Genomic DNA, 26473 nt, shown 5'->3' with positions numbered 1-26473 from the left:
ATATCTATTGTCGTATTCAGAACTTCACTTAAAACTTGTATTACTAAGCAGGCATTGCACTCATTGGCTACTGGGTAAAGCACTCGTAATCATACGTCGTCATTCATAACAAAGAAGTTCGGCAATAAAATCCAGATGCCATCTTTTCTCAAGAATCTTATTTCGTCATTTTTCATGGTGCTTACAACTCGTTATGCCTCCTTGCGAAGACGATATGCGCCCTCAATCTACTTCTAATGCCCGCTGATTAGCCCTAGCACATCGTGTAAAACCAATTCAGTAAATAAAACACTCAGAGCCAGATTAAAAAGATCGGCAATGCGTTGTTACAGCGCAGCCTTAGCGGTTGATTTCTTTGGTTTAATATGTAAGTTTTGTTGCTAATTATGTGTTATTATACTAATATAAGTATTGAAGCTGCTATCATAGCTGGATCTCGCCGGCCGCGGCACTGAGCTCCTTCGTGGGGGGCGCATTAGCGATTACATACCGGGTGTTCCATCTAAGATATTCAGCAAATCTTAAAAATAGGCTTATTCAATTATAAGAGTGGTTTTTCAGCATAACATTGTCAGCTGTGTAGCGCATCAGAATACAGCCAATATATGCTAACTATGCATAAGGATGGTAACCTAAGATTTAATAGTTAGCTTTTTACATATTACTGTTACGCTTCTTATGTACTGAATTGCGCGTAACGCACCGTAAGTAACATCCATATCGGTTTTAGAATTTAGGAAACGCAGTTACCACCGGAGCTGTAGCCCGACCAATTTTGCCTATTTCGACGAATTACGTGCACTAGAGGGGTTTCCTTTCCTCCAAGCTTCTCAAAAACGTATGCGTTTTGGCGCAATGTTGTTAAGATTTGTTTGGCCACAGCGCCTAAAGTAACTGCGTTTTAGGAAGTCTGAAAACTGATATGGATATTACCTACGGTGGTCACAGGCTTCTCAATAAATACAGAGATTAAGAGTAATAATTTATTTATTTATTTATTTATTTATTTATTTATTTATTTATTTATTTATTTATTCATTTTCACAATACACTGATCCTTTCCCAGGCTCTGACAGGAGTGGAATGATGTAACAATACACAAAAAAGTCCAGGTGTTCCGAAACATCAATGAAGGAAACAAAGCACACGTGAATGATCGCATCAGTAGAGTGCACAGCTGTAAACTCAGTCAATGACACTCATGGACAACAGATATAAAATAAAAAGAAAGCAGTGGCTAGAATTAAATATACAATAATTAATATTGACTTCTTAAAAAGTTAACTAGTCAACATTAATTAATCAACCCACCAGTTAGCGAGACTACGAGGTATACAAAGGTGCTACCGCGTTGGCAACGCTGTGTCAAAAAAGTGTTCTCCTAACTCAAAACGCTTATTATTAAAAATTGCGGAACATCTTAGGTTGAACACCAGGTATATCGAGTTTCGTAATCGAACTGAGAACTAGAGCCCCTCCGCTGTGACTAGGCATTGCCGCGTATAGTAGTCACACCCCTTTCAACTCTTCCTTTAACGTTTCCTTCATCGTACTGTGCAGATTTATAGCCGCTCTATGGCTGCTACCACGCTTGTGCTAATAATTACACCGCCTATGTAGACGCGCTCAGAGCGTCCGATAGGCGTTTCTTACTAACCCGTCGTGGTGGCTCAGTAGATAGGGCGCTCGGCTACTGATCCGGAGTACCCAGGTTCGAACTCGACCGCGGCGGCTGCGTTTCGATGGAGGCGAAACGCAAAGGCGCCCGTGTGCTGTGCGATGTCAGTGCACGTTAGAGATCCCCAGGTGGTCGAAATTATTCCGGAGCCCTCCACTACGGCACCTCTTTCTTCCTTTCTTCTCTCAGTCTCTCCTTTATCCCTTCCCTTGCGGCGCGGTTCAGGTGTCCACCGAGATGTGAGACAGACACTGCGCCATTTCCTTTCCTCAAAAACTGATTTCCAATTTCCCTTTCTTACGACCTAGAGGTGCTTCTAGCGACGCCGTACGACTGCGTGCCTCACCCAGCAACAAAGGGTGCACAATGCCAATATCACGAATCGATTGCCCAAAGCGGTCACCTGGTCGCCGGGAAAAGCTACGCGTGGCCAGGGAATCAGCAGTGAACACGCGCCCCATCCGAAAACTACAAAGGCAGCGCGCGGCGCCAACAGTGGGTGCTGAAGTCATCCGCTACTGCCACGCCACCAACGACGCTCAACCAGCAAAGGAGCCTTTAACAGCTGTGCTGTAAAAAACAGACGACAGAGAGACAATTTGAGATCATGGTATTGTTAATAAATCAAAGCAATACTCATTATTATTTTGATGTGAAAAAAAAATAACTAATACCGAATGGAAAGCTCGGCTATGCCTGTTCGATTTAGCGGTAGCATGGCGCCAATGACGAAAGCGCCTTACATTACGGTTATTCTGCCATTTTATTGTGCATGTGAACTATAAAGCTAATTTTTTTCCATTAATGCTTGCTACGTTCCGCCGCAGTGGCTCAGTGGTTATGGCTCTCGGCTGCTGTTCCGACAGACGTGGGTTCGATCCCGGTCGCAGCGGCCTAATTTCTATGGAGGCGAAATTCTAGAGGCCCGTGTACCGTGCGATGTCGGTGCACGTTTAAGAACCCCAGGTGGTTGAAATTATCCGGAGCCCTCCACTACGGCGTCCCTCATAGCCTGAGTCGCTTTGGGACGTTAAACACCATATACCTTATACCTTATTAATGCTAGCTACAGATTATATTCCGTTTCTACAGGTGAAGTCAAGCGAAATGTTAACCAACGAAGTTCCATATTTCAGGCACAGAAGTGAAATGTCCATGACAGCAGTGCAGGGGCGCAAACATTTTATTTCTTCCGGATACTATCGGGACTAGCGCCTATCTCTCTAGCAGTACAGGCGTCATGTTGAGGCCTCCCTGTGAAGCACGCCGTATTCTAGGCAGTATTTAAACTCTGCACTATTCACGTAATTCATAAACATATTTCCGGCTCTATTGAAATACACAAAGACTGCCACTTAGGACCCGATGACCGGTGCTGAGCCAAGCGTCCCAGAAAACTCTGCGAGGAACTCATTCATCCCATGACATTCGTTGATGGTTAAACAAAACTGAACTTCACTTTACCTAAGCATCGCAGCTGTGAATCAATAGCCATGACCTTCAGTTACGAAGCCCAACATCATGATATCAAATGCCAATGCCGGTAGTCGAATTCACCTGTAGGCGAAACGCAAATACTCCATTGTGCTGCGCAATATGAATGCCGGTTAAAGACCCCGCGTCACCATAATTAATTTCGAGCCCTCCACTAGAGCGTATCTACAGTCCATGGGTCAATATATGTCGTCACACCCTGTACACCATCATCAGTATGCCATATTGTAACCAAAAGAATGGTTCAACTACATTGCAAGATATTTCGTAGCACTGAGAAGCCATTGAAAAACAGCGCATCTAAGTTGAATGCCCACTGCCTTTTGTTTGATACTACATGCGTGTATGTTATCGCTAGCACCTGTTCCGCATGGACCCTGGGTTATCTCCAGTGTCCCTCGGCCGTGCACAATAATGTCTCAGACTCAGCTATAGTCTCTTTTAGCCTCTGCAACCTATTCTCCGAAAGCCTGTGAACGCACGCGTAATCTTGAAAAATGACCGATGGCTATTGCGAACCCATAAAAGGAGCGAAAAGATTGTTCATAAGCTTCGACAAAGCGCTGTGAAATGATGAAATTTATGGCGTGCCTTATTATCATGTTCTGAAATGCTCTAGTGCACTTAGTATATGTGCTTTGAAAGAAACTTGTGTTGTTGCATATTACTGCGGCATTTCTTTGGCAACTTTACATTTGTTTGGTATTTGTTTGGCGTGTATAGAAACAATCCTCAAATGACTGCCACGTTTTTATGGCAAAAAGGCGACTTTAACTGAAAACAACGTTTTTATGAGCTATAAAGGAGGAAGAAAGTAAAATAATCTTATCGCCACAATCAAATGATTTTACAAAACTGACGATGACACCAAAACAGTTGTTTTTTATTTTTTCTGAATGGATCTCCGAGCCTAGGACACACCACCGTTCACTTCCACAAGGCAATCGCGGAGCTTCTTTTTTTGTATTTAAGTCACGAGTATTAATCAAGTGTCGGGAAAGAAAAATTTTCCTTTTTAAATCTAACTTTGTCAAGATTGAATGTGTCTTGTTCTCCCAGACAAATATCAGTACACCCAGAAATTACGGAGAGCTTTCCTCGGTGTTCCTTTAACGGAGCAGAATTGCTTGGTGCTTGTAAGATTCCTTTGGAAAAACTTGGATGACGCTTAACCTACCCTTAAGAATATACTGCGGTAGAATTAGAGATGTCTCCCGCGCAAGAATTCCTTTCATTCGTAAATTCATAGTTCATTCATACCTAGAACCATAAGTGGCTGGAATAACATACCATCAGATATTGCTACCGACGTTCACCCAGACAAATTTCACAAAATTCTGCATACTCCAATCAGAATGTGACGTCCCTGTACACCACTTTACTTTTATAGGGTTAGGAATCCCTCTTTTGTGCTGAATTGAATACCCCTACCTTCTTCCAGATGTTTCTTTTCCATTCTTTTTTTCTTTCTATGTTGTTTTTGTATTCTTAATCACAGCTGATTGAATTTTTACGCTTTTCTATTTGCGCTATAGTGTTATTGTTATTTTTTACTGCACTTCAAAATGGTGCCTGCTTCTTTTTGTTTCTGTTTCTCTCTTTTCTGTTTACAGCAAACTGTTGTCAGGGTGCTTCGTGCCTCCCCTCTATGTAATACCCTCACCGGAGGGCCTTTAGGGTATTTGAATAAATAAATAAATATTGTGCGTTTACCATGACATTGTGTAAGATGTGGTGGTGCACAGCAAGATGCTAGGCAGCGAGCATGGGATGGTAAGGCCACCTATCTGCCTACATTTTCAGAAAAAAAAAGAGACGAAACTAGTAAGGAAGTTGGTCATCAACGAGTTAATGATAAGAAAGAAAGTAGAGGAATTCAGAACCTTGCTGCCGAGCAGATATTCGGCTATAACCAAAAACGACGACCTTAGCGTTCGAGCAGTAAACGATGAGGTCAGAGATATTACGGAGTGCACAATAGAAGTAGGCGGTACGATAGTTAGACGGGATGCCATAAGCTTTCTCAGGAGTCTAAAGATCCGATTAAGAAAAGTGAAAGCGTGGAAGGCTTTAAATCAAAAGCAAAATAGAACTGCAGATCCGCCAACTTTAGCAAACAGGCATGTGGTAACCGACATAAGGATGTATAATTTGGAGAGAATTTAGCATGCTCTGAAAAACGGAGGTAGCCTGAAATGACCATAGAGGAAATTAGGCACAGGCGAAAGTCAGATAAAGAAAGCCGTAGCAATTTAAAAGGCGGATAGCAGCCGCTGAAGATCAGGTAAAAGCAGATATGTTACAGGAAAGTGAAGAGATTGTTCTAGAAAACTGGCCGCCCTGAATACGCAATGCCTGAGGACATTGAGCTTATCGGAATGTTGAAAAAAAAACGCTAAAATTATAAAAATCTATACTAACCACAGTCAAACGGGCTCCAAAATTTTGTTTTTGTGGCAGAGCACTGATTTCAAGTGCCAACATTTTATATCGTTTGTCTGATACATCCACACTTCAAAGATGTCGCCGTAGCAAATTGTCCGCTCGTCTGCCATAATTTTGAGAACTCTTTCAAGCATCTTTCAAGCATCAAAACAATGTATTGGATTGAGGACGAGCAGTAAAATTATATCATTTATGTTCAAACCTAGTTCATGTAAGTGTTGTCACCTTTCCGCATGTCAGCGTCGGTTGTTGAATGCAATCAGTGCGAGTCGGAGGTCTCGTTACTTTACATCCAGGACTAGATACGATAACGCATTATGGTTCAAAATTTCACACCACCGTCGATATCAAGTGCCACCATTTATTGTCCTCGATGCGATACTTCTGCACTTCGAAGATGTCCTAGTAGCGAGGTATCCGCCGCTCCCATTCTTCACACACAGCGGTATGCAGACAGTGTATAGTCAGGTACGATAACTGGACTCCCTCATTTTCTTATCAGTTTTGCTGTTAAAGGGGGCTGATCCCTTGGCAACCGCTCTAGCACAAAGCATATCGCCATGTAATTTTCACTGCCAACGCTAGGAGCAACGTCTCTGCTGATTGTCATGTACAAAGTTTTCCTATTTCTTGATTATATGAAGACAAAATTCTACACATCTTGTATGTACATTATGATGATGATTATGAGTATTTAAGCGCGAATGCCGCTTGGCCAAAGAGCACTACAGCACAAGGTGATTTTTGTCCACACCAGATGGCATCAAAGACCTATTTTCTAAGGATTTCACCACAAAAGGACCTGAGCAACAGGCGTATACGTTGCAACAGACCGGGGGATATCTTGTATGCCTTGTATCGCCGTTTGGTACCCGGTGACTCCAGGGATCAAACCCTGCACCTCCCGTAACGATGCGATGCGCTGATAAAACCCCTAAGGCATTTTGCGGTACCTTGAATGGAGCAGCGCAGGTTTTGCCCAGCTTCGGTGTTTCCTTGTTCGTCACAACTGCGAGCTAGGAGTTTAGTAGTGGCAGCGCTAACTTAGGTTATTATTAGGGTAAGAATAACAGAGGGATCACTAGTCACTTCTGAATATGTGAACAGCAGTAACATGCAATTCGTGTATGTAATGTGTGGCGTTCAAAAACAAATATGACTCCGCGCGATCTTCAGCGGCCAACTTTCAAAACATTCGTTCGTGACCCGCAGTACCTCAGCACATGTGAGAATGACGCAATGAAGAACGTTTAACGCACTGTAATGGTTCGTGCAAAGTATGCTTAATTTTACGGCTTTCTGCGTTTGCATTTGTAGGGTGAGGCTCACGATTTTTTTTTTCGATCTTGTTTAGCACTGCGTCCTGTAGTTTACAAAAAAAATTTTTCGTCTGCAGTAATTGTTTTCCTACAAGGGCGACGACTCTTCCACTTAGGGGAGAAGCTGTTTTTATCGCTGTCTGCTACGCCCCTCGACTCTCGGCGTAGTCTGCCGTTTTATCGGGCAAGGGCGGGTATCCCATGAAGGCGCGCGTTGTATAAAAGGTTGCGGCGGCCGCTCTCCCTAGACGCTCCTAAGGCTTCAACCCGAGTGCGCCTCCGTTAGTCTCCCGTTATTGCCACTGACTGTAGAGCCATCACAATGTACGTCGGGACGATTGCATCAGTTCTTCTAGCCTGCTTGGTCTGCCAAGCTACCTCCCAGGTTAGTGCTTTGAACAAACCAAGAAATTATGGACAAAAATATTTTTCAACTAGAAAAAGTTTATGAACGAAATTTTTTTCATGTATTACAAGATTTCACTGTAACAGTCAATATATTTGCAAATCTCTCGTTGGCAGGCTTGCATTTTTTTACCATTAACGTTTTTGCTATCGTCAAAAACGTTACCATCGCCTTCAATGTTTTCGTAGTAGTACCTTACAATACTCCGATATTCAAATTTTTTGTCCAATAATGCTGGACGTGGACTGCCAACTATTTTCATTACGAATCCATGTCTGCTGAAACAAAAAAAAACATCTTCGTAAGTCATACTATTGGGTGGCTACTCCCTCTCCTAAAACGAGAGGGAGTACGATGGGAATTGGTATACGACAGAAAACTAGAATTGGAGTTATCAAACGGAATAGACGCCTTAATGCTTATGAAGTTCAAACTTACCCGAGGTACTCGGCTGAAAACCGCAAGATAGCTTACGCTGCACAAAAAATGCGATCAAATATTTCGGAAGCTTATTTTCATAAAACACTTTGCATTACAGCGCGTAGTACTATAGTGCTCGGGAAAAATTTCAGGCACCCCTACGGAAGCATTTCAAGAGCAGTAGAAAGACCGCATTTAGGAAGTTGCACTCAGATATCGCTTTGAAGTTAACGAAGGCGTTAAGCGCAAAAAAAAAAACCTTCTTATTCAGCTATTGGAAAACAAAATCTCATAATACAGACCAATAAAACTGTGGTGCCAAATCGTACTCGGCACTCAACAAGTGCTTGTATTTTTTTAGGAAGGTGAAAGGGGACAAGTCAACGCACCAGAACTTCTGGGGCTATAAAGCTATTTCAGACAGTCCTACTCAAGGCAGTAACTTGTGTGAGATGCGGGACGAAGTAATGAAAAAAAAATACAGGACGAGTCTGCGAAAGATCTACGATTTATCCTCCACGACTACTTTGAGGCTTTTACTCTAAGCCGAGGGATCACATACACGACGGAATTGTTCTAAAGGGTGAAGTTGAGCGGAGGTGGTTGAGGGGCGGTGGGTGGTTCGACAGCCTCCTAGCTAGGCGGGTGGGCTGGTGAGGCGGCTGCTGTGTAGTGCTTCCGGAGTGCATCTGGCGTCCCCCTGCGTCTTTGAGTCCAATTTCACCGTTGGTTTTTGTGCACAGCACAAAGACTTCCCAATCGGTGATTTCGCCACTAGCAGCGTTTACATGAATGCGACAGAAGTCCCCCTTTTGAGGGAAAGTGCAAAAATGTCGAGGAGAAAGTAGAGGACGAGTCACTGCTTTCCTTCTCAAAACCTCCGTTTTTCCTCAAAAAGGGGACTAAACTCGACTTCTTTCGCATTCATGTAAACGCGGCTACTGTCTGTCTGGCGACGCGGGTAGTCGGGAAGAGCAGCCTGTCACTGGTGGCAGCACCTGCCATCGCTGGGCAGTGGCGCATCGTTTACCGCGACACCACTGGGCCAGCAGTGTTGTGAAGACTCCCACTCACCTATGAATGTGAAATGGAGAACGATCGATTTTGCATACATGGACATTAACCTATTAACGCTATCGCGTCATGCCTTTAAGGCGCAGTTTAAGTGTCCCGTCCAGTTTTCTTTTTTAGTGCATCAGCTGATTTCGCCGATCTTTGAAGCTTGCTTGAACTTGAAACCCGAACTTCGAACCGAATCAAAACCGAAGTTAAAAGCGATGTGATAGCGCACTTAATTCGCATTTGGCGTAACCACGCTAAATAGACAGTGATTTTCTTCGTTGCGCTACTGCATGGTTTTCTGGTGGGCGGAGACTTGTGCAGGGTGGAATTAAGTGGTTTTGTGGTGGACGACGCTTCGTAAGGCAGAGTGGAATGGGCATGTGTATGGGTGGCGGAGAGCTCTTCTAAGAGGTGACGGTGGGCAGCTATGGGTGGGTTGGGGAGGTGGCTGGTTGGAAGTGGGTTTTGCTTCAGGAGGAAAGAGGCGGACTTCCCCTCAATTAACATCAGATTCTCGAAAGAGCAGGAGAGGGAAGGTGAGCTATAGCAGTACTGCTTTCGTGGCAAGTGCGGCGCTATAAGTTTCTCTTGTACGATCCTTATTGGTAACAAAAGTAAAAACAGCGCTTATTTGTGCACAAACCACACAGAAAGACCAGACAGGACGTGTGTGGTTTGTGTGGTTTCTTTCTGTGTGGTTTGTGTAAAAATTAGCGCTGTTTTTACTTTTCTTACACAATTTTACACCAACAAGCCCAGCAAGAGGTACTGTTAAACGAACATCCTTATTAACATCTTATTGAATAACTTTTGATTTTGTTTTGGATGAAACTTTCGATGAAAGATTTGTGCGTTACGACAATTTATAGCATGACTGGTTTTCAGGCTTCATGTTTGCAAAATTCTAACGAGCCTGCATGCGAAGTGGTTACTCGCAAAACGAAAATCCTAGACACCTTTTCTGGTACAATAAATGGCCTCAGGACTAATTCTCTTTATTCCAGCTTGTTGTAACGAAAAATCATTTCTTCAAAGCATTATTTTCATCAGCTCATTTCGTCCTTCCAAGCAGCGTCTTGATTTCAAGGTAGTATTTGCCTGTACAACACATACTCGCTAAATTATTTAACAAAGAAGTGTCAGCGTCGTGACCAACTGGCTTCTTAGTAGAAAGCAGTTACTCCTTTCGCATTACCCCTTATCTGATTCTCACAATTCGTACCTGGTTGTAAGTCTGCTGTGGTGCTTGAAGGTAGAGAGTTTCAATAATACCTGTGGCACAATGAATTTATGAAGCACCTTCTCACGGCAAAAGTGACCTTTCTCGTAAAGCTCCCAACATATGCTTATTCTTAGTGTGTCCTGAACATTGTTGAGAAACCACAGTAAGCGCTGCAAACTTTTTCACAGTGCCAAGATACATTATTCTAACCACCTGAACGTTGAAGTGTAAGGGCTATTTTTGAAGCTGTGGAAATACAAGACAAGCTGCTTAGATGCCAACATTCCATTATTATTTCTCGCGCTTGCTATCTTTTTATCATAATACGGGTGTCGTCAACTTGTATTTCAGCGAGGAGCACTTGAGGGGCGTGCTGCTCTTGGCAGCTCGAGATAGTTGCTCCCTTGATCGAACAATGGAATTCCACAGTTCCAGCGGTAGACGCCTTCCCTGAGTCTATTGTTGGGCATTCACCTACAGTCAGCTTCTTTTGTTCAAGACAGGCGTTGCTTACTGGGAGGCACTTCACCCAAGAAAACTTGTGTTTACTGCGAACGCTGCGAAGATATAACCAATTGTCAGTGCTTTGCCTTATCTGGTGAGAAGCGATTGTCAGGGTCAAATCATCACGGGGGAGGTGTACCTAGTCACGTACGAAAATAGCAGATTTTCTTTTCGTGAAAGGTGCGTTCTTTCAAGGTTATATGCTTATGCAAGCTTCATTCATCAAATTTTGCAAATGATTGGAAATGCGCTTCTCATTTAGCCCAACAAACCAGCATAACATTTCTTTGGCAAGCTGAACATGCACTTCGTTTTCGATTCAAAAGTGCAGCGTAATGAGACTTCACATTTTATCAGAAAAATTCTGCGAGAGATCAGACAAGGCAGCCAGGATATTGCCTGGTGGCTTACGAATTGTATTGTTTGAGCTCTCACAGATCGATATACTTTTTTTTAATGTGCGTGAGCATGCAAACATTACTTGGACAATGTAGGTGCACGTAAGCCTTCTTCAAAAGTTTAGAGCCCAGGTGGTTCGATTGTGAGCCAGACCATGTAACCTATATTGCGTCCCGAGCGTTCTAAACCTCCTCAAGGTTGGAAGATATCTGGTCCTGCTCCCTTCAATGGGTAGGACTTCTACGAATGCTACAGGAGCCCTACTACACAGCATAGAATTAAAACTCTCACCTTCAAACTTTTGACCAAGACTGCGCGTCCACATCTCACCTCGTCATACCATACGAGAGGTTCCTCATGAATGTTCTGCTTTGTTGTCTAACTCCAAGGAACAGATTATGCAAATAAGACTGCTCTTCATTTATTTGTACAATTTATTTACTTCAAAATATTGTAGTCCAGCATTTTTAGCCTATGCCGCAGGGGCTATATAAAGCATAAAACCAAAGAGCGCCACAAGAAACGGTAGTTCACGAAGTTTAAATCAATAAAAAGAATGCAGCACTCATTCACTGAAACAAATGCTGTTCAAGAACTTTGCCAAAACTAGACGGCTGAAAAAGGATATCCGGACGACAGTTCAAGCCGCAAATGGTTCGCGGGAAAAGATTGGTTCAAGCAAATAACTTCCCTGGCGTGTTCGCCTCGACGGTAACATTTTCTTGGATTTTGCTTTCTTTTGACTTCTCGACTTTCTGAAATGTTTACAGGATGCTTGCACTGTTTCACTTCCAAAGCAGATTTAATTGACGGCAAAAATTGCAAAAATGATGAGCAAGACAGCCTTAAATACATCGGCGGAGGCAACTTCACATTATGTACCGAAAAACTGGCCACTAAGTGTACATCGAAGGTTTACCTGTACATGCATATTTCCCGTGCAAGATTACTTGGTGGTACAACACTCAGTATAAATGAATCTATTATAAGGCACTAAATATAACTTCGCATCAACGCCAATTACAACAAAATATCAGCAAATTAACGCTCCCAGTCATGCGTGCTTCTGTGCATATGGGGCAATACAACAGCCCGCGATAGCAGTGTCGTTTATTGAAATTGAGAAAATAATGAACTCTCAGGTATTCGGTCTCTAGGATAATCGAAATATGCTGGAAGCAAAGCTGATAGATACTTCGTTCATAGAGGGCGGAGTGAGCATTTTGAAACTAGATAAAATTTCAAATGAGATCCTTGATTGTTAACGTCTTGTCCCGTTAAGCGTCTTTTCTCGCCCCTCATTTTGTGATGTAAGAATGTGAGAAGCGCTATATTAGATGCACTATTCTGTGTTCAGGTTTCCACCAACATTGCTTTGAGGTACAAATATGTACTCTAAAATAGTTTGAGGTGGTCATTTTTCAATACGGCATTTACTTTTTTTTCATGCGAACCCCCTGTCTGCAAACACCAGATTGAACCCAGCGGTGAGTACTTTCAATCAAGTTTCCGAATGCAGTTATTAATTGTTGATCAAGGTTAAAGATCTATCGAGAAGCAAACTGACTACAACTGCAGAGTAATTTTGCTTAATCGGATGCAGATGACCTACACATTGAGATATTTTATGTTTCTGTTGAATAGTCGACCTTTTGTAGCTTTGCTTTAGCTTATGAATAACGTTGGAAAAATTTCTGATAAAAAATTCTCATTTTTTATAGACAGCTTTCTTTTTTATTTCGACACGGGCGCATTGTGCACCTAACGCTCTAGATTTATATATTAGGACTTTAAGAACTACCAATAACTCTCACGATCGATTTTCCCTTACCTTGAGATTCAAAAATAAATAAAATCTCCGAATTCCTACCCTTGTAATAACATTCATCAACAAGCTCATATCACGTTTATAGCGTGATAATGCGTATCACGCAATTGCACTCATGGCGCTGAATGCCAAAGAGCTGGCACTAACCTACATCGAAAAGCAAGAACTTAGAACCAAAGCCTGGCACACGACCCGAGCTCTCATGCATGAGCGCTTGTGTAGATTTATTTGTGGCAAAAAATTGCTGGCGGCCAATGCAGAAATAGAAGTGCGGTCAATGTAGGACCACTTACGGAAGATTGAACCTCATATAAGAGCACGATATGTCAGAGTACGATACCTCACAAACTACATGTCACCGTGGGCAGCAGTCTCTCTCTGTTAAGCATGCTCAACTGTAAAGACTAGGCGAAGAGTATGTATGTTGACATGACCTTTGACATGAAATCTGAAAATGGATTCCTCCACACAAGCACAATTTTTACCAGCGTTTTCAAACATACCTTGCAGCGAGGAACATGGCCCCTCACGACGTCAAGGTCACCTTCCCGGACCACGCTTGTGACCATCAGTTCAGAGAAGGATCATTCAAGGCAACCGTTTCCTGGGAGTCGCCTCGAATGAACCGCCCGATTCGAGCCTACGTCGTCCATGTTCTTACTCCCAGTGGCGTCGACATCACGATTCAAGTTGACGTCACTATGACGCGGCAGGAGTTGAACTTCTTGCAATGCTGGAGCGCCTACGTTATTCGAGTCGAGGCCCTCTACGAGTCCGGAGATTCGGCCTTCTCCGACGCCCTATTCTTCACTACAGGAAAGCAGAGTGAGAACCTCTCGTTGTACTCTAGTATGTTCTAGGACGCCCGATATTTGCCGCAACACGTACTTGAGGAATCTGTTTTTGAGGTCGCTTTGTTTCTCTCAAACTTTACAGTAAACGCGCAATCTCTTTCTTGAGGACATTATTACTAAAAATCTGATTTAAAAGTCTGAAAGTTTCACATTCTGCGGGACCTACTTTGCTAAATATATATATTATTTGTGTTTCATGCGAGAGCAGCGTTACTAGTGAAACAGTCGTGGTATATGCATTCGAGTCAAAAAATTGCGACAAAGCTGGTCCCAAAATAAAGAAATACAAATTTTTGGTACTTTCGTACGACAGCTTTTTCTGAAGTATTACTAAGTTGTCTGTTGTTGCGACAGAGCTGGTTTTGTCGTTACGGCAGGCGACTGAACAGTAATACAAAAAAAAATCTTGTGACGACAACAATTTCTGTCATCAGGTTCCAAAATACATACTACAGAAAAATTTGTTGGGACGAACAAAAAGTGTTTTGTTGTCAAGAAAGATTTAACAAGAAATTTTTGTTGTGTTTTGCTATAAGATGATGCCGCTGTGGGCAGTAAAGGCATTTAAATTTTGTGCATTGTATATTTTGAAGCAGTTTCGCTGGAAGCTAAGTGTGCCTAATATGTATTTCTACGCTTAAGTTTGTACATATTGTTCTCACTTATCTGAGGATCCCATTTTCACACCTATTCGAGCGCTTGAGCAGAAGGAAAGTCTGTCCATTCTGCGAGGAAAGTTTATTGTTTGACAACTGAGGGTCATCATGGAAATTCTAAATCGTTCAGTGCTAGTATTCGTCTGGGTTTCTGATATGTGTTGCAACTACTTTCTAAACCACAGCCCTTGAGGGCCATAAACCAGCCTTGTAATGAGGAAATATTCTCCTCTTTCAGTTGGTAGCATGTGACTAGACGAGAAATGGCGAACGAATTATTTTTTTTCACTTTTTTATTATGCTTGTCCTTATGCTTAGATATTATAAAGTATGCAATTCCCACTTTATCTTAAAATCTTCGTGCTCGCTACTTATTAAAACAAATTTGAATGAAACCTTTCCTTCTATTTTACTCGAGACAAGAGGCATTCCTTAAGGAGTCATTAGGCTGTATTGGCGTATAAACAAGGCAATGACACATGATTTATATTGCGCAGCTTACTGTTACCTAGGCGACTCCATGCTGCCACGCTGATTTTCAAACTTGGGAATGCCGTGTATCGTTTGCTACCTAAATAAATTAGGTATGACAGTTTGTTATTAAGCTTTCTTTTATGCAACGATTTATTCTTGTTGTTACCTACCCTATGTAGATTCCAAGGTCTTGCCGCAAGACCTTCGCGCTGACAACATCGGTTACTCTTGCATCAACGGTGCCAGTACTGGTTCCGTCAAGCTCTCATGGAAACCGGCTGAAGTGGACTCCTTCAATATCACTGGTTACACAGTCATCGTCACCCCTCAAGAATTCCAGTCCAAGATATTCACCCTCGACAAGGACGCGAAGAGCTTTCAGTACGACGACGCGAGTTGCGAGGGCACCACCTTCTTCAGTGTTCACGCCCGGGCGCTCGTGAGATTCGGCATCTTTGGCGCAACTCCGTCGGAAATTGCACTGCCGGACGCCTATGCCGTATTTTCACCGAAAAGCAAGGGTGAGAGAATTGGGGAGAATGAGCCCTTCACTCTTTAGGATGTATCACAGTGCCAGCCTAAAATATAGACACAAGGGGGAACCGTAAAGCGTCACTTTTATATGTGTTTTATTCCTACCTGAAACATTCTAATACGTTATCCAAAGAAATGCTGGTATGTTGTGGGTGCGCAAATTTCATGATTTTTTTCTGAGGGTGAAGACATTGGAACAATGCTTGCCCAAGCTAAGCCAACTTTTCTGATCATTTCTTTTTCTATTATTCCTGTAACAGTTTGGTTTTTATGACCGGCCACAGGCTTGCACACCGCACTGGTTTGGACACAGTGGTTTCGAGCACTCTTAAACTTAGTTCTCAGGCTCTGTGTTTTTTTCTGCATGACCTGGCGATGAGAATGCGTGTACAGATATGATATTCGACGGATCAATATGAGAAGCTTGGATGTTTGAAGCTTTAAGATGCTGGATTAAGTTTAGATTAAGCAAAACAAGGCCTCTGGAAAGCCTCAGAGAACTAGAAGTATTCGTGTAAACTAAACAAGCCATTGCATGCAAGATCAGTAGCTGAACCAATCTCATTTCCTAGCTTTCTATGGTCCTCCTGGTATTTCAAAACATTGGGGCACGAAGAAAGTGATCTTGTTTACTTGTCTGCAATTTCATCTTAAGCTTGCTAGAACTCTGTCGGCAGCAACTAGTAAGCGAATGTGCGCTGGCCTGTTGTTTTGCAGCCATAGAGGCCTCACAGAAGGTCTCACGTCATTGGCAGCAATAGCGACCCTTAAATAACAGAAACGCGTTATAGGGACGTGATTATTTAGTGAAGCATGTGCGCTCACCTAAAATCCCCTTCTCAGTCATAGTTTATTTATCACACTAGTCACAAATGTCTGAGTCCAAATGCGGTGCGAAACTAAGTAACATGTTTATCTGGGTTTGTTGGCAATTAAATATTAATATAATTCGCGCAGAGACGACGACAGAGCAAGACATGGAAGATACATGGCAGAGACATGGCAGAAAATGTCTGTGCTGTGTTTGTCGCCTTGTTTTCTCCTTGCCTTTGCGCACATTAAGCTAATTACGAGGTAAGGAAGACTTGACCGCCATTGAAGGCAAGGAAGCAAAAGATTTCCATGTGGGGTGAGCAGAACGCTATAATGACACCGTGTATGCTTTCTTCCTCTTCTATGACCGCGTTCCAGCAACCATAAACAGTTGAGTTTAACGCCTGCAAGTTCCATGACACTCAGCTCACCTCTGAGGTTTGGACGTACTAGAGCGTCACATTCTTAAGCATGAGCTTTCAAGAACTACCTTTCTGCGTGCGCTGTAGTCGGTCACAACACAAGACCGAGAACGGTGAACACCTCACGGTTGAGCATTCTGCGTAGATGTGATTCTAATTTTTGTAACTTGCTTGCCCAACAACGGCTGAAACACTTCACTGCTATTAATTAAGCATGGTCATATTAAGCTGAAGATTCAAACTCATATACAGTGCACGGCGTAAGCATGCCTTATTGGAAGAGAAACCATGAGGACAGAGAGTGGTGTGTGTCACTTATCGATCTGGCTTTTTCCGCTTTTGTGAAAAATAAAACCGACTGGATGCACGGACAAAAATAAGAAGGACAGGAACTTGTAAGGGGACTAACTCCTACTAGTCCCCTTACATCCACTAGATCAAGACTTCGCTGACTGCGCACCCCGTCGTCTTGATCAGCCGTGTTTTCCACCTGCGGAGCACCTCTGTTGTCGTCCTTATAAACAAGGTGTATTTTAGACGCTTTCGGTTCTCGCCATATAAGCTTATTCTTAAAGCGACGAAGAGAACATCATCGGAATGCAGAAGTCTTACATCCTACCTTACTTATAAATATGGCCTATAGGTTTCTATAGAGTTCTTTGGCACTCTATTCATTTCTATACACATTTACTTCCGTTTATTCGTAGTCTATACACTGTCTATAGAAAAACGTCTACTCAAATTGTATAGTCATAAATCTATAGATTGTCTACATTATTTGCAGTGTCTACACACTAGTCTAGAGGAATTCATGTAGAAAGTCTAGATACTTCATAGACGAAAGTATATGGACAGTCTATAGACTTTGTAAAGAAATTTTTGAAAGTGCTACGTTTGCAAGATTCATGAAGGTCGATGGAAAGATGTGAGCGTAATTTTAACATCAGCTGTTAATACTGTAGAAAAAAAATCGAAAATGCCGGACGAATGATTTGCCTGTTTAATCAATAAAAAAAGAATTAATGTGAGAAATATCCAGGTATTATTACGAGACACATGCCAAATATTTTAACACCGAAAAATATCACGAAGCGACTGACAATATTTTCCTTCCTATCTTTTAAATATAGCTACATGTGTCAGTAACAGCCACCAACAAGCTTAACGTATGCATTTCTTAAAACCTAAATCACAAAAACATTTATTCCATTCTGTGTTTCCTGCTTGTCCTTATTTCTACTGAATATAAGTCGATGCAAAAAAAAATAGCCTTAGGAAGCAGTCACAACTCTCCATTCTTTCTTTGCAGCCTACGTTGTCCCGGCATCTACAACGGTAAGTTATTTTCTTCGGTTCGTGTTTTGTGTCATTGTTTACGTTACGGTAATAGGTATAAATGTTGGCATATATTCATCACTAATTTCACTTCAAACGTATTGACTGCATCTTTGAACGTTTTCTACCCCCTTACGACAGCTGCACTGTGTCCTCATTAAATATCCACAATACACCTGCATCATTTCGGTTTCTATAGTCCGATAAGCAACGTTAGAGACATAGAGGTTTAAACAGCCGTCCTACAGAGCTTGCAAGTCGCTGAATTATTTACTATGTCGGCTAGCCTCCAGTCCATTTCCCGGATTCCTTTTGCATGGAAGCAATTTTCTTAGCAATGCAGGCTAAACGCAACAAAGCTCACCTAAAGTGAAAAACCGTCCCATATTTTACGCACTTCAAATCTCACTTATTGTCCTTTTGACAGAGAAAAAAAACTGAGTTGATGTAAAGCTTGGTTTTTAGAGCCGCTATTTTGCCTAGTGTGCGGTCGACCAATGACAGTGATAGTATATTTAATTTGCGGATTCCAAGAGAAGGCAAGCGTAGCAGGGGGCGGCAGAAAGTTAAATGCGCGGATGAAGTTAAGAAGTTTTCGAGGATACGGTGGCTGCAGCTGGCAAAGGACAGGGCTAATTGGAGAGACACGGGAGAGGCCTTTGCCTTGCAGTGGGAGTAGACAGGCTGATGATCACAGAACATGCTCTTGTATGGTTTTCAAGCAAATACTTGGTGGTAATGTTTGTGTTTAGCATTCCCAATGCGCTATTTACGGCTGCTTAGCAGATGGAGATCAGATTATGGCAGCTTTGTCGAACATTAACGTTCGTCCTAAAATAGCTGTTTATGCGTTTAGTTGCAGCAGTCATCCCGCTTCAAGTACCGGCAGTAGTGTGACAGATACAATTCATCGTTACTTATACCAAATTTTTTTTTTTCTGTAGTCCTCAAGAGCGTTTTTTTCGTTTATTTAGGAATCATTAGATGCACAAGAGGTTTGGTTTTTGGTTTTATGGGGGTTTAACGTCCCAAAGCTACTCAGGCTATGAGGGACGCCGTAGTGAAGGGCTCCGGAAATTTTGACCACCTGGGGTTCTTTAACGTGCACTGACATCGCACAGTACACAGGCCTCTAGAATTTCGCCTCCATCGAAATTCGATCGCCGCGGCCGGGATCGAACCCGCGTCTTTCGGGCCAGCAGCCGAGCGCCGTAACCACTCAGCCACCGCGGCGGCCTGATGTACAAGAGGTGTTGAACTGTTCGAAGTGGTTTACAAGGGGTAATGTTACACGCGCCTCGTGATAAGAAAGTTCTGGGTTCGAATTTTGGTATGACCTCGAATCGATCAGTTTATCTAATGGACCTCAAGCGCTTTTAATTACGGTGTTAGACTTTCCTTGCTTTGAAAGGCTTTACATAATAGTTAACGACAGCTAAAAACAGCGGAATTGAGCCAGTTTTTGAGCAAAGTAGAAAAAGCACGGAATAGAAGCTGAATATTTCACGTGGAGTTAAACCGAAAATTTCTTTCAACACCCTCTAGACGGAGAGTTCTACCACTGTGACTGAAGGCCACACCACAGCCAGCGAAACTGTGTCTTCAGCTGCCCCCGAGCATGACAGCACTACTACGGGACACATCGTCAGTACTGAGGAATCGCACGAAGCCACCACGCATTTTAACGATGGTATGTCCTTCTACCGTGCATCTCGTAGCGTTCCCCCGATTAACATAAAGCAGCGCAGGACTGACTCACATGAATTAACGTTTTCTATAGTTCGCCCTTCTACTCAGGAAACATTGATAAGATTAATCAATATGCAAAACATGTGCCCTAAAACTTTCTTAGACGAACGGCGTGTGAGGAAGAGCTTTAAATGTGACAGGAAAAAGACATAAAAGTTTACTCCTTCCTGTACTTTAGTTTTCCTAATGTCAGATGCACTGGTGAGTGCGACCGAACCAATACCTATTAGTAATGTATGCGACGTGCACCATGACCTGTCATGCGTCATCTTACTGGGAAGAGAGTCTTCAATTCCTAAATACCTATATGCTCAGATTAGTGCGCAAGGTTGACCCAACCGTTTGTTTAGCTGAACTGATGTAAACATCCCATTTGGCAGAGCGCAATGGAAGATTTCTGGTACTCATCCGTAGACATGCAATTAAATCAGCAGGTACCTCACTATCTGAAAGAAACGGGAGAACCACTTGAGGCTAGCACAGGTTGCATCCTAAAACTTCAAAATCCACATATACCGCGCAGTACTGTCTGGTGTACGGGGTTTTGACGTCCCAAAGCGATTCAGGCTGTCAGTATTGTCAATAATATCACACAGGAGCTGTGCGAAAAGAGGGCAAATAACGAGTAGGGTCTAGGGAAAAGAAGCGTTGATATACGTACAGTCCTCGCCAAAAGTAACCGAGCAACCACGACGGCTTCTGGAGCGGGATCTCAGCCAAGCGACAGCGAGGCTATATTCGGCGTTGGCCGCTGCTCCCGGGCTGCGAGTGCACCCTGGCTGACGGAAGCCAGCGCCCTCAGTAGTATGACAGCGCTCCGAAGGCGCGAAATGACTCGCCGCACATACTATCCGCTTACTTCTTATCATCCAAGGAAGGAGGGCGGGAGTGCGCGCTTACGTTACCCAGTTTACCCTCGCAGTCGGGCAGTAAAGTCACTGGAACGGGAAAAGTACCGCATTCGTTTTCTCTCGCCGCCGCGCCGGCGGGCCAGCGCGCGCAGACCATTTATGGCGGGGAATGACCACGTCACCGCCGAGAACGAACCGGGAGTGCGCGCGCGCTCCCGATTCGTTCTCGGCGGTGACGTGGTCATTCCCCGCCATAAATGGTCCGCTCGCTTCTTTCTCGCGGCCGCCGGCACTCAGATCGTCCGGAGCATTACGTAGCACTTGCTCTTATGGGCCGAGATAAGCGTGCACAGCATTGCCAGTCACGTAGTGACGCTTGTGCAGTTCATGCCTGCGTACAGACTGCGCGCGGCCGTCGCTTCAGCGGCGCTGGACCAAATATGGCGGCTCCGGTGATGGTTGCGGTACTTTTCCCGTTCCAGTGACTTTATCGGGGAGCAGCGGCGAGCGCCATGGGTGTCTAGAAATGTGCGCCCTCTCCGGAGCGGCGGAGGGAGGCGCGCGCATCCATGCACGATACATCGCTGAAGATAACAGCGCCGCCGCTCGGCTGAGAGTCCTCTTCCGCTGCCGTCGCGGCTGCTCGGTTACTTTTGGCAAAGGCGGTACATTTTTATGTTGGTGTATTTATCTGACGTTCCCTTGATTAGTGGGCCTATGATTTCAAATAAAAATTTCGTAATATGGAGCTATCTTGTACGTAAACTTTTAGCGTCGTGATTTGTCATCTAGCTTTGCTGTATTCAGAAACAATGATGTGAAAAGACCTGGAGCTAAGCAAATTATCTTTTTATCTTTCTCCATCAGTCGAGCCCGCCGCCTCCGGCCTTTCCACGTCTAACATCCTCTGCATCGTTCTGATTCCTCTGGCTGTCATCCTTCTGGCTGCTCTTCTCTTCTTCGGATACAAGAAGTACAAGAAGGGAGGGTGAGGTTTCTTCCAATTAAGAAAAATATTCTAGCATGCTGTGTAGGCACAATAAGACACGGACAGTAAGGCAAAGCTTACTCTTTTTCGTTAACCTAACTCGTACGGCCGTTTATGCTGCACTCGGCACCTTCCCAACTTCTATTAGACTTGCTTTTCAGATGGTCATCGAGCAGAGACGCCACCAGAGCATCTATTTTATGGTCGGATGCAATTCAAGAACAAAGCGGCAGATGCCCCTCAAATGAGGCAATTCCAGCTAGTAGCGTCGACCTATTTTCATGAAGCTGCGGTGAATCCGATCACGCCGTACACAGTCACCTTTCAGCAGCTAACCCCTGTGTTGTGGCGCTAGCGGGTTTAAGGAGATTAACCATGACGTCATGAGCATCAGTCGACGCCATTGCCTTGAGGGCTTCTTTTGAGGGGCGTCGGCCGAATTGTTCTTGAGTAGTATCAGACCATACTTTTTAGCATTCTAGCGCCAGATCAGTGTTTCCCGGGGCCTGGTGCTCGGCTTCGGAGAGGTGCTATGTTTGGAAATGGGTATTTGACCCCATCTTGTGAAACGAAAATGCATTGTGCGTCACCTCTGTTTGGTCAAAGCTGCCCTTCCTCCAGGAAAATGCATCCTCATCATCTGTTCAAATATAGTCGCTTGCAGAGTCAAAAGATTCCTCAGGATTGATAGTCTTGATACAGTATTAATCATTGCATGCTTTTAGCAATCGTTCTCGGCAAATTAAAGTGAACTTCGTCGAAGCCTGACGCCCAAAGTGAAACTTAACCAAAATGTCCATAAACTTCCTGTTAAAATGGTATTCAAGAGAACAAAAAAAATGTTCAGTCCTGCGGGCGATTCGAACCGGCGGTGGAGCAAATAGATAAGCTGCGCTTCCTCCTGCATTAGACAACTCGCCCGTCGCCGCTTTAGTTCATTTCCTGTTCAGTGTCAAAATAATATAGTGGAGAAAAAAAACCCACAATGAGAATACAATAACATTGGAAGAGGGAGTCGAAACTGAGGTAGCAGTGCATTTCTAAAACGTTGGACGCTATCAAGCTTACTCGGTGCCGGCATTCATGGAGACTTTTTGCTCTGAGCATTGTAAACATCTCATTGAAAAGTCCCAGTTTCGATAAAATACTCGCTCGCTGAGCGTGGCCGCCTTGACGGCTTGGACGCAGTATTTCTCTGGAACATCAAGCAGCAAACTTTAAGAAAGAAATGATTCGGCCATCGCGACAGGTTCTCGTGTCGCGTGCATAATTGGTAGCCAGTCACGGTCTGCTGAGAATTTATTTTGACAGGCGGAAGAGTGCGGACGCAGGAAAAGCGCAGTTTAGAGCGACACTTGTTAACGGGCACGTTTCCGAGCTCTCCGGCGTTGGTGGTAAACTACGCTACGCTGATTGATTAGTATCCGGTTACGTCACATGTGACGGCACTGACACACGCGCCATGCTGAATGATTGGACCCCCAGAGGTGACTCCAGTGACAGCATAGTGACGCCAAGCGCGCAGTGGCAGAGAGAACATCTGCTGATGAATAAATAATAACATAGCGACCACCGCGAACAGTGTTCCCAGTATCCCACGCTACACAGTGGTAACCGTCCTGTGAAGTATTTAGCGATAGCAAGCTATCCACTTCGGGAAAAAAAAGAACAAGGATAATCCTCGCATGTTTGCATTTTATGGAGTAAGAGTGTGGCAGTTTCAACGCCTACTCTAACATAGGAAAGGGCCAAATCTAAGGTCACCTCGCACTTAGCCCATGTCGATCACCTGGCCGGACAGGATACATTGTCGAGAATGCATTTCCCAGTCCTCTCATTGTTTCTGGATACCATTCTCATTGACAGCTGGTGAATGCGGTTCTCGATACAACCTTCGATCACGCTCCACTCGCCAATCGATATTTGATAAACCCGAATAAAAAAATCATAGACGATCAAAGCGATCAATGCGGTAGAGTATGCATCAGAAAGGGTATTCCACGCGGATACAGCGACCGCTGCCGACTGAAGGGTTCAGTACGTGTGAGCGGGCGACGCGATGCAGTTCATCAATCAGCGCGTGACGAGTCGTGCTCCTTCTCCACTCTTTCAAATCCACCATCATTCGCCTCCTACCCTCTTTTCGTGTTCCCTCTTCATCTTTCACTCTCCCACAACTCCCATCAAAGTGGAGAGTGGTATTTTACTCTCTCTGCATCGCCACCTGCCAGCAAGGCTTGAGCCGGACGGATGTGAAGATTTTTTCGACGTGGGGGTTCTAATGCTACCGCATTAAGTCATCGAAAGAATCTGTTACGAGGGATGTCCGGTTTCTATCCCTGTATGACGAAGCCAATTTAATATCACCCCAGTTCAGCATCAGTTCGCAAGGCAGCATCTCCCCAAAGTACCGTCCCCATCAGTTACGTATATGTAATGTGTTTCACCAGAAAATGTCCTAAATAGTATTCTTAGGCTGAACAAGAAAGCAGCAGCAAAGATGGCTTCGTGCTCTGTTTTACAATGGGGCTCCTATACGAAGAGGCTAATGTGTGCACTCTGTCATGCAGAATGAATGGCTCATTAGCTGGCGCATTAGAAACAATATTTTGTAGTTTTCGCAACCACATGACGATTCTCCTTTTTTTTCATCTTTTTTGCAGATCAAGTCTCCTCGGCGATTCGGACAGTCCGTGAAGCACACGGCAATATCTTCGGGCGCGAATCGAGTAGCTTCTGTTGTAATAAATTTTGTAGATATTTCTATGTTTAGTTGTTCTATTTGTGCTCAACATTATGTCTTGCTGTTAGTGAGGTGACTCAACAGCTGGATGATATACAGGCCTGCAAGCAGCAAAATGAATGGTTTTGTTTTTCAAGGCAGAGCAAACTGAGCAGAAAAGGGAAGAGAAATGAGCGGCTCGTTAGGACACACACATTTGATGAAAGCCAACAGCCACCGAAACTAAGAAGCATAGCGGAATACTTCTTTTTTTTTTCGTTTCTAGTGTTGATCAATAGGAGAATATCTGATGCACTGCTGATGCCAAATTTTAGGTGTTTGTAGTGAAACAAGCCATTCGTTGAAAATGTTGCGAGCATCCGGGGGTGGGGTGAAAGGAGAAAGTTGGAGCGACGGTGTTCTTTAGCAGAAGATGTTTAGAAAGTTTAGAATGAGGTAGCCCACTACTGCCGGTACAGGAACAAAGGCCCATTTCCTTCATTTTCCTGCCTGGCATCTACTGCAGCGCTCAGAAGGCTGGCTGCCATTCCCTTTTCTGTACTGTACCACTGTACTCTTTCGACTTCCGCCCTTCGTTCGTCTGTGCTACTTAGCGCGATTTCTTCTCTGTGAAAAACCAACTAGCCCCCCCCCCCCCCCCCCCTTGCCTTTTTGACTCTTTCGACGGCTTTCTCGGGGCCGTCTTGGAGTAAACTGGCCACATTCCTGAGCTTACTCAGAACGGGGAACTTGACTCTTAGTTTCCACAACGAATGCAAGACTGTTGTCTGGGAACGAGACCTTTTGGCTAAAAAAAATCCTTGCGGAGAAGCTGACTTACCGATTTCTGCAAATGGTTCATTGACTGAAAGACGTTCTGTTTTCCGAGAAAAGCCGAAATACTCCTATAGCCTGTAAAGATCAAGTGCGACAAGTAGCAGCCAACGGCGGACTGGTGCTGTGTGCGCAGTGTAATGCCATATCTGTGTTCGTCAAGTTGGCTGTTCATGTTTCGTGGTTTTGCCCCGCTGCATTTACCGTTCATGCATCCTTTATCTTATGCTTATATGTGCGTGCACAACTAGTAGAGTATATGGAGTACACAGCTTCAGCCAGTGACCATTTTCATCGGTGATGCTTAGTCTGCTGTTTTCTTCACATTCTTAACGTATCAAGCCCTTTTAAAAAAAACGAATTCTTCATCCATCTGCCTGGTGCCCGTTGGCTGTCTGCAAAGTGGGCCAGAAGATGGCGGACGCCGTAGCAGACGGCACGGTTGTCTTCACCCTGCACAAAAGCGGGATTGGGGCAGCGCGCACAAAATGGCGGAAAGAAAATTTACTTTTCCTTCCTCCGTGGCGCATATCGAGGCACCCTATTTTGCGAGAGGGTGTGGCGCTAGCATGCGGGAGCCGCGAGAAGCACACAGAACGTCAACGTAGCAGACGACACGAAATCGCACAATGGGAAACGGCAACGCCAGTGAAAGTATAAAATGGAAGCTCCCCGCATTTTTGCCCTCGCGGCGAATAGCAGTGACTGTGACTGTTGTATCATGTTTAGCGCAGAGTGAGAGAATGTTTCAGAGTTTTCACCGATCGCTCAACGCACGCGGCTGCGGTTTCGGCATTGCAGGAGCGAATAGTTGGGCGCAGTGAGCTGGCAGTGCGTATTTCCCGCACTTATCCTTAATGGAATGCGGAGAAAATATTGCAGGAAAGCTTTGTAGGGGGCTAGTTGGTCGTGCATACTGAGACTGGGGAGCGCTAGATTCGAGACAAAGGGACAACACCACATGGGAACGCCACGAGACACGACCGCACGAGGTATTAGAAATGCGTCTGCTCTGCTGCAATATGGCGGCCCCCATGTGTTGGTAGCAGATGTGACCGTATCTCGTGGTGTTCATATGTGGTGTTGTTCGTTTGTCTCGAATCTAGCGCTCCCCAGTCTCAGTTGCTGGAAGGGTGCGGAATTTTTCTTAGAATAGGTGATTCAGCGCGGCAGCCGATTTGTGCCCCCAAAACGGGCGTGGTCGCCCTGCATATGGAGGGTGTTTTTCGCTGCGCATAGAATGCTGACTTCCAGGAATTTGAAAGGGTCCATAACTTCGCTACGTCCGTAGCGACTGCTGTGGAATCACATGACCTCGGTTAACCCCCCGCCGCGCTTATACCAATGCTGGAGAATGGGTCTCGAGTCGAGTTTTCGAGACGAAGAGCTTGTTTTCAGAAGCAAAGGCGTGACTCGTCCTATACTTTCTTCCTCGACGTTTTACACTTTACGATGGCGTTGTTG

General features: G+C 44.2%; 1 protein-coding gene across 1 annotated transcript; it reads left to right on the top strand.

Moving 5' to 3' along the window:
- The first annotated feature begins 7177 nt into the window (after positions 1-7177).
- On the top strand, positions 7178-24219 carry LOC144104250 (uncharacterized). Its single transcript, XM_077637145.1, has 8 exons — positions 7178-7321; positions 12424-12436; positions 13288-13602; positions 14941-15282; positions 17840-17865; positions 19411-19555; positions 21333-21453; positions 24117-24219. Exons 1-8 carry the CDS (start codon positions 7259-7261, stop codon positions 24148-24150), a joined length of 1059 nt encoding a protein of 352 aa, XP_077493271.1. The 5' UTR covers positions 7178-7258; the 3' UTR covers positions 24151-24219.
- Positions 24220-26473: the final 2254 nt, after the last annotated feature.

Source organism: Amblyomma americanum, chromosome 9 (genome assembly GCF_052857255.1).
Source record: "Amblyomma americanum isolate KBUSLIRL-KWMA chromosome 9, ASM5285725v1, whole genome shotgun sequence".
NCBI lineage: Eukaryota > Metazoa > Arthropoda > Arachnida > Ixodida > Ixodidae > Amblyomma > Amblyomma americanum.
The sequence above is the reverse complement of the archived record's forward strand: the minus strand, read 5'-3'. Positions and strand labels throughout refer to the sequence as shown.

Bases quoted from the DNA above. Each gene is read 5' to 3' on its own strand.
- LOC144104250 (XM_077637145.1), top strand. From the start codon at position 7,259: ATGTACGTCGGGACGATTGCATCAGTTCTTCTAGCCTGCTTGGTCTGC. The intron at 13,603-14,940 runs GTGAGAACCTCT...TACCCTATGTAG, and splicing joins CTTCACTACAGGAAAGCAGA to ATTCCAAGGTCTTGCCGCAA. The intron at 19,556-21,332 runs GTATGTCCTTCT...TTTCTCCATCAG, and splicing joins CACCACGCATTTTAACGATG to TCGAGCCCGCCGCCTCCGGC.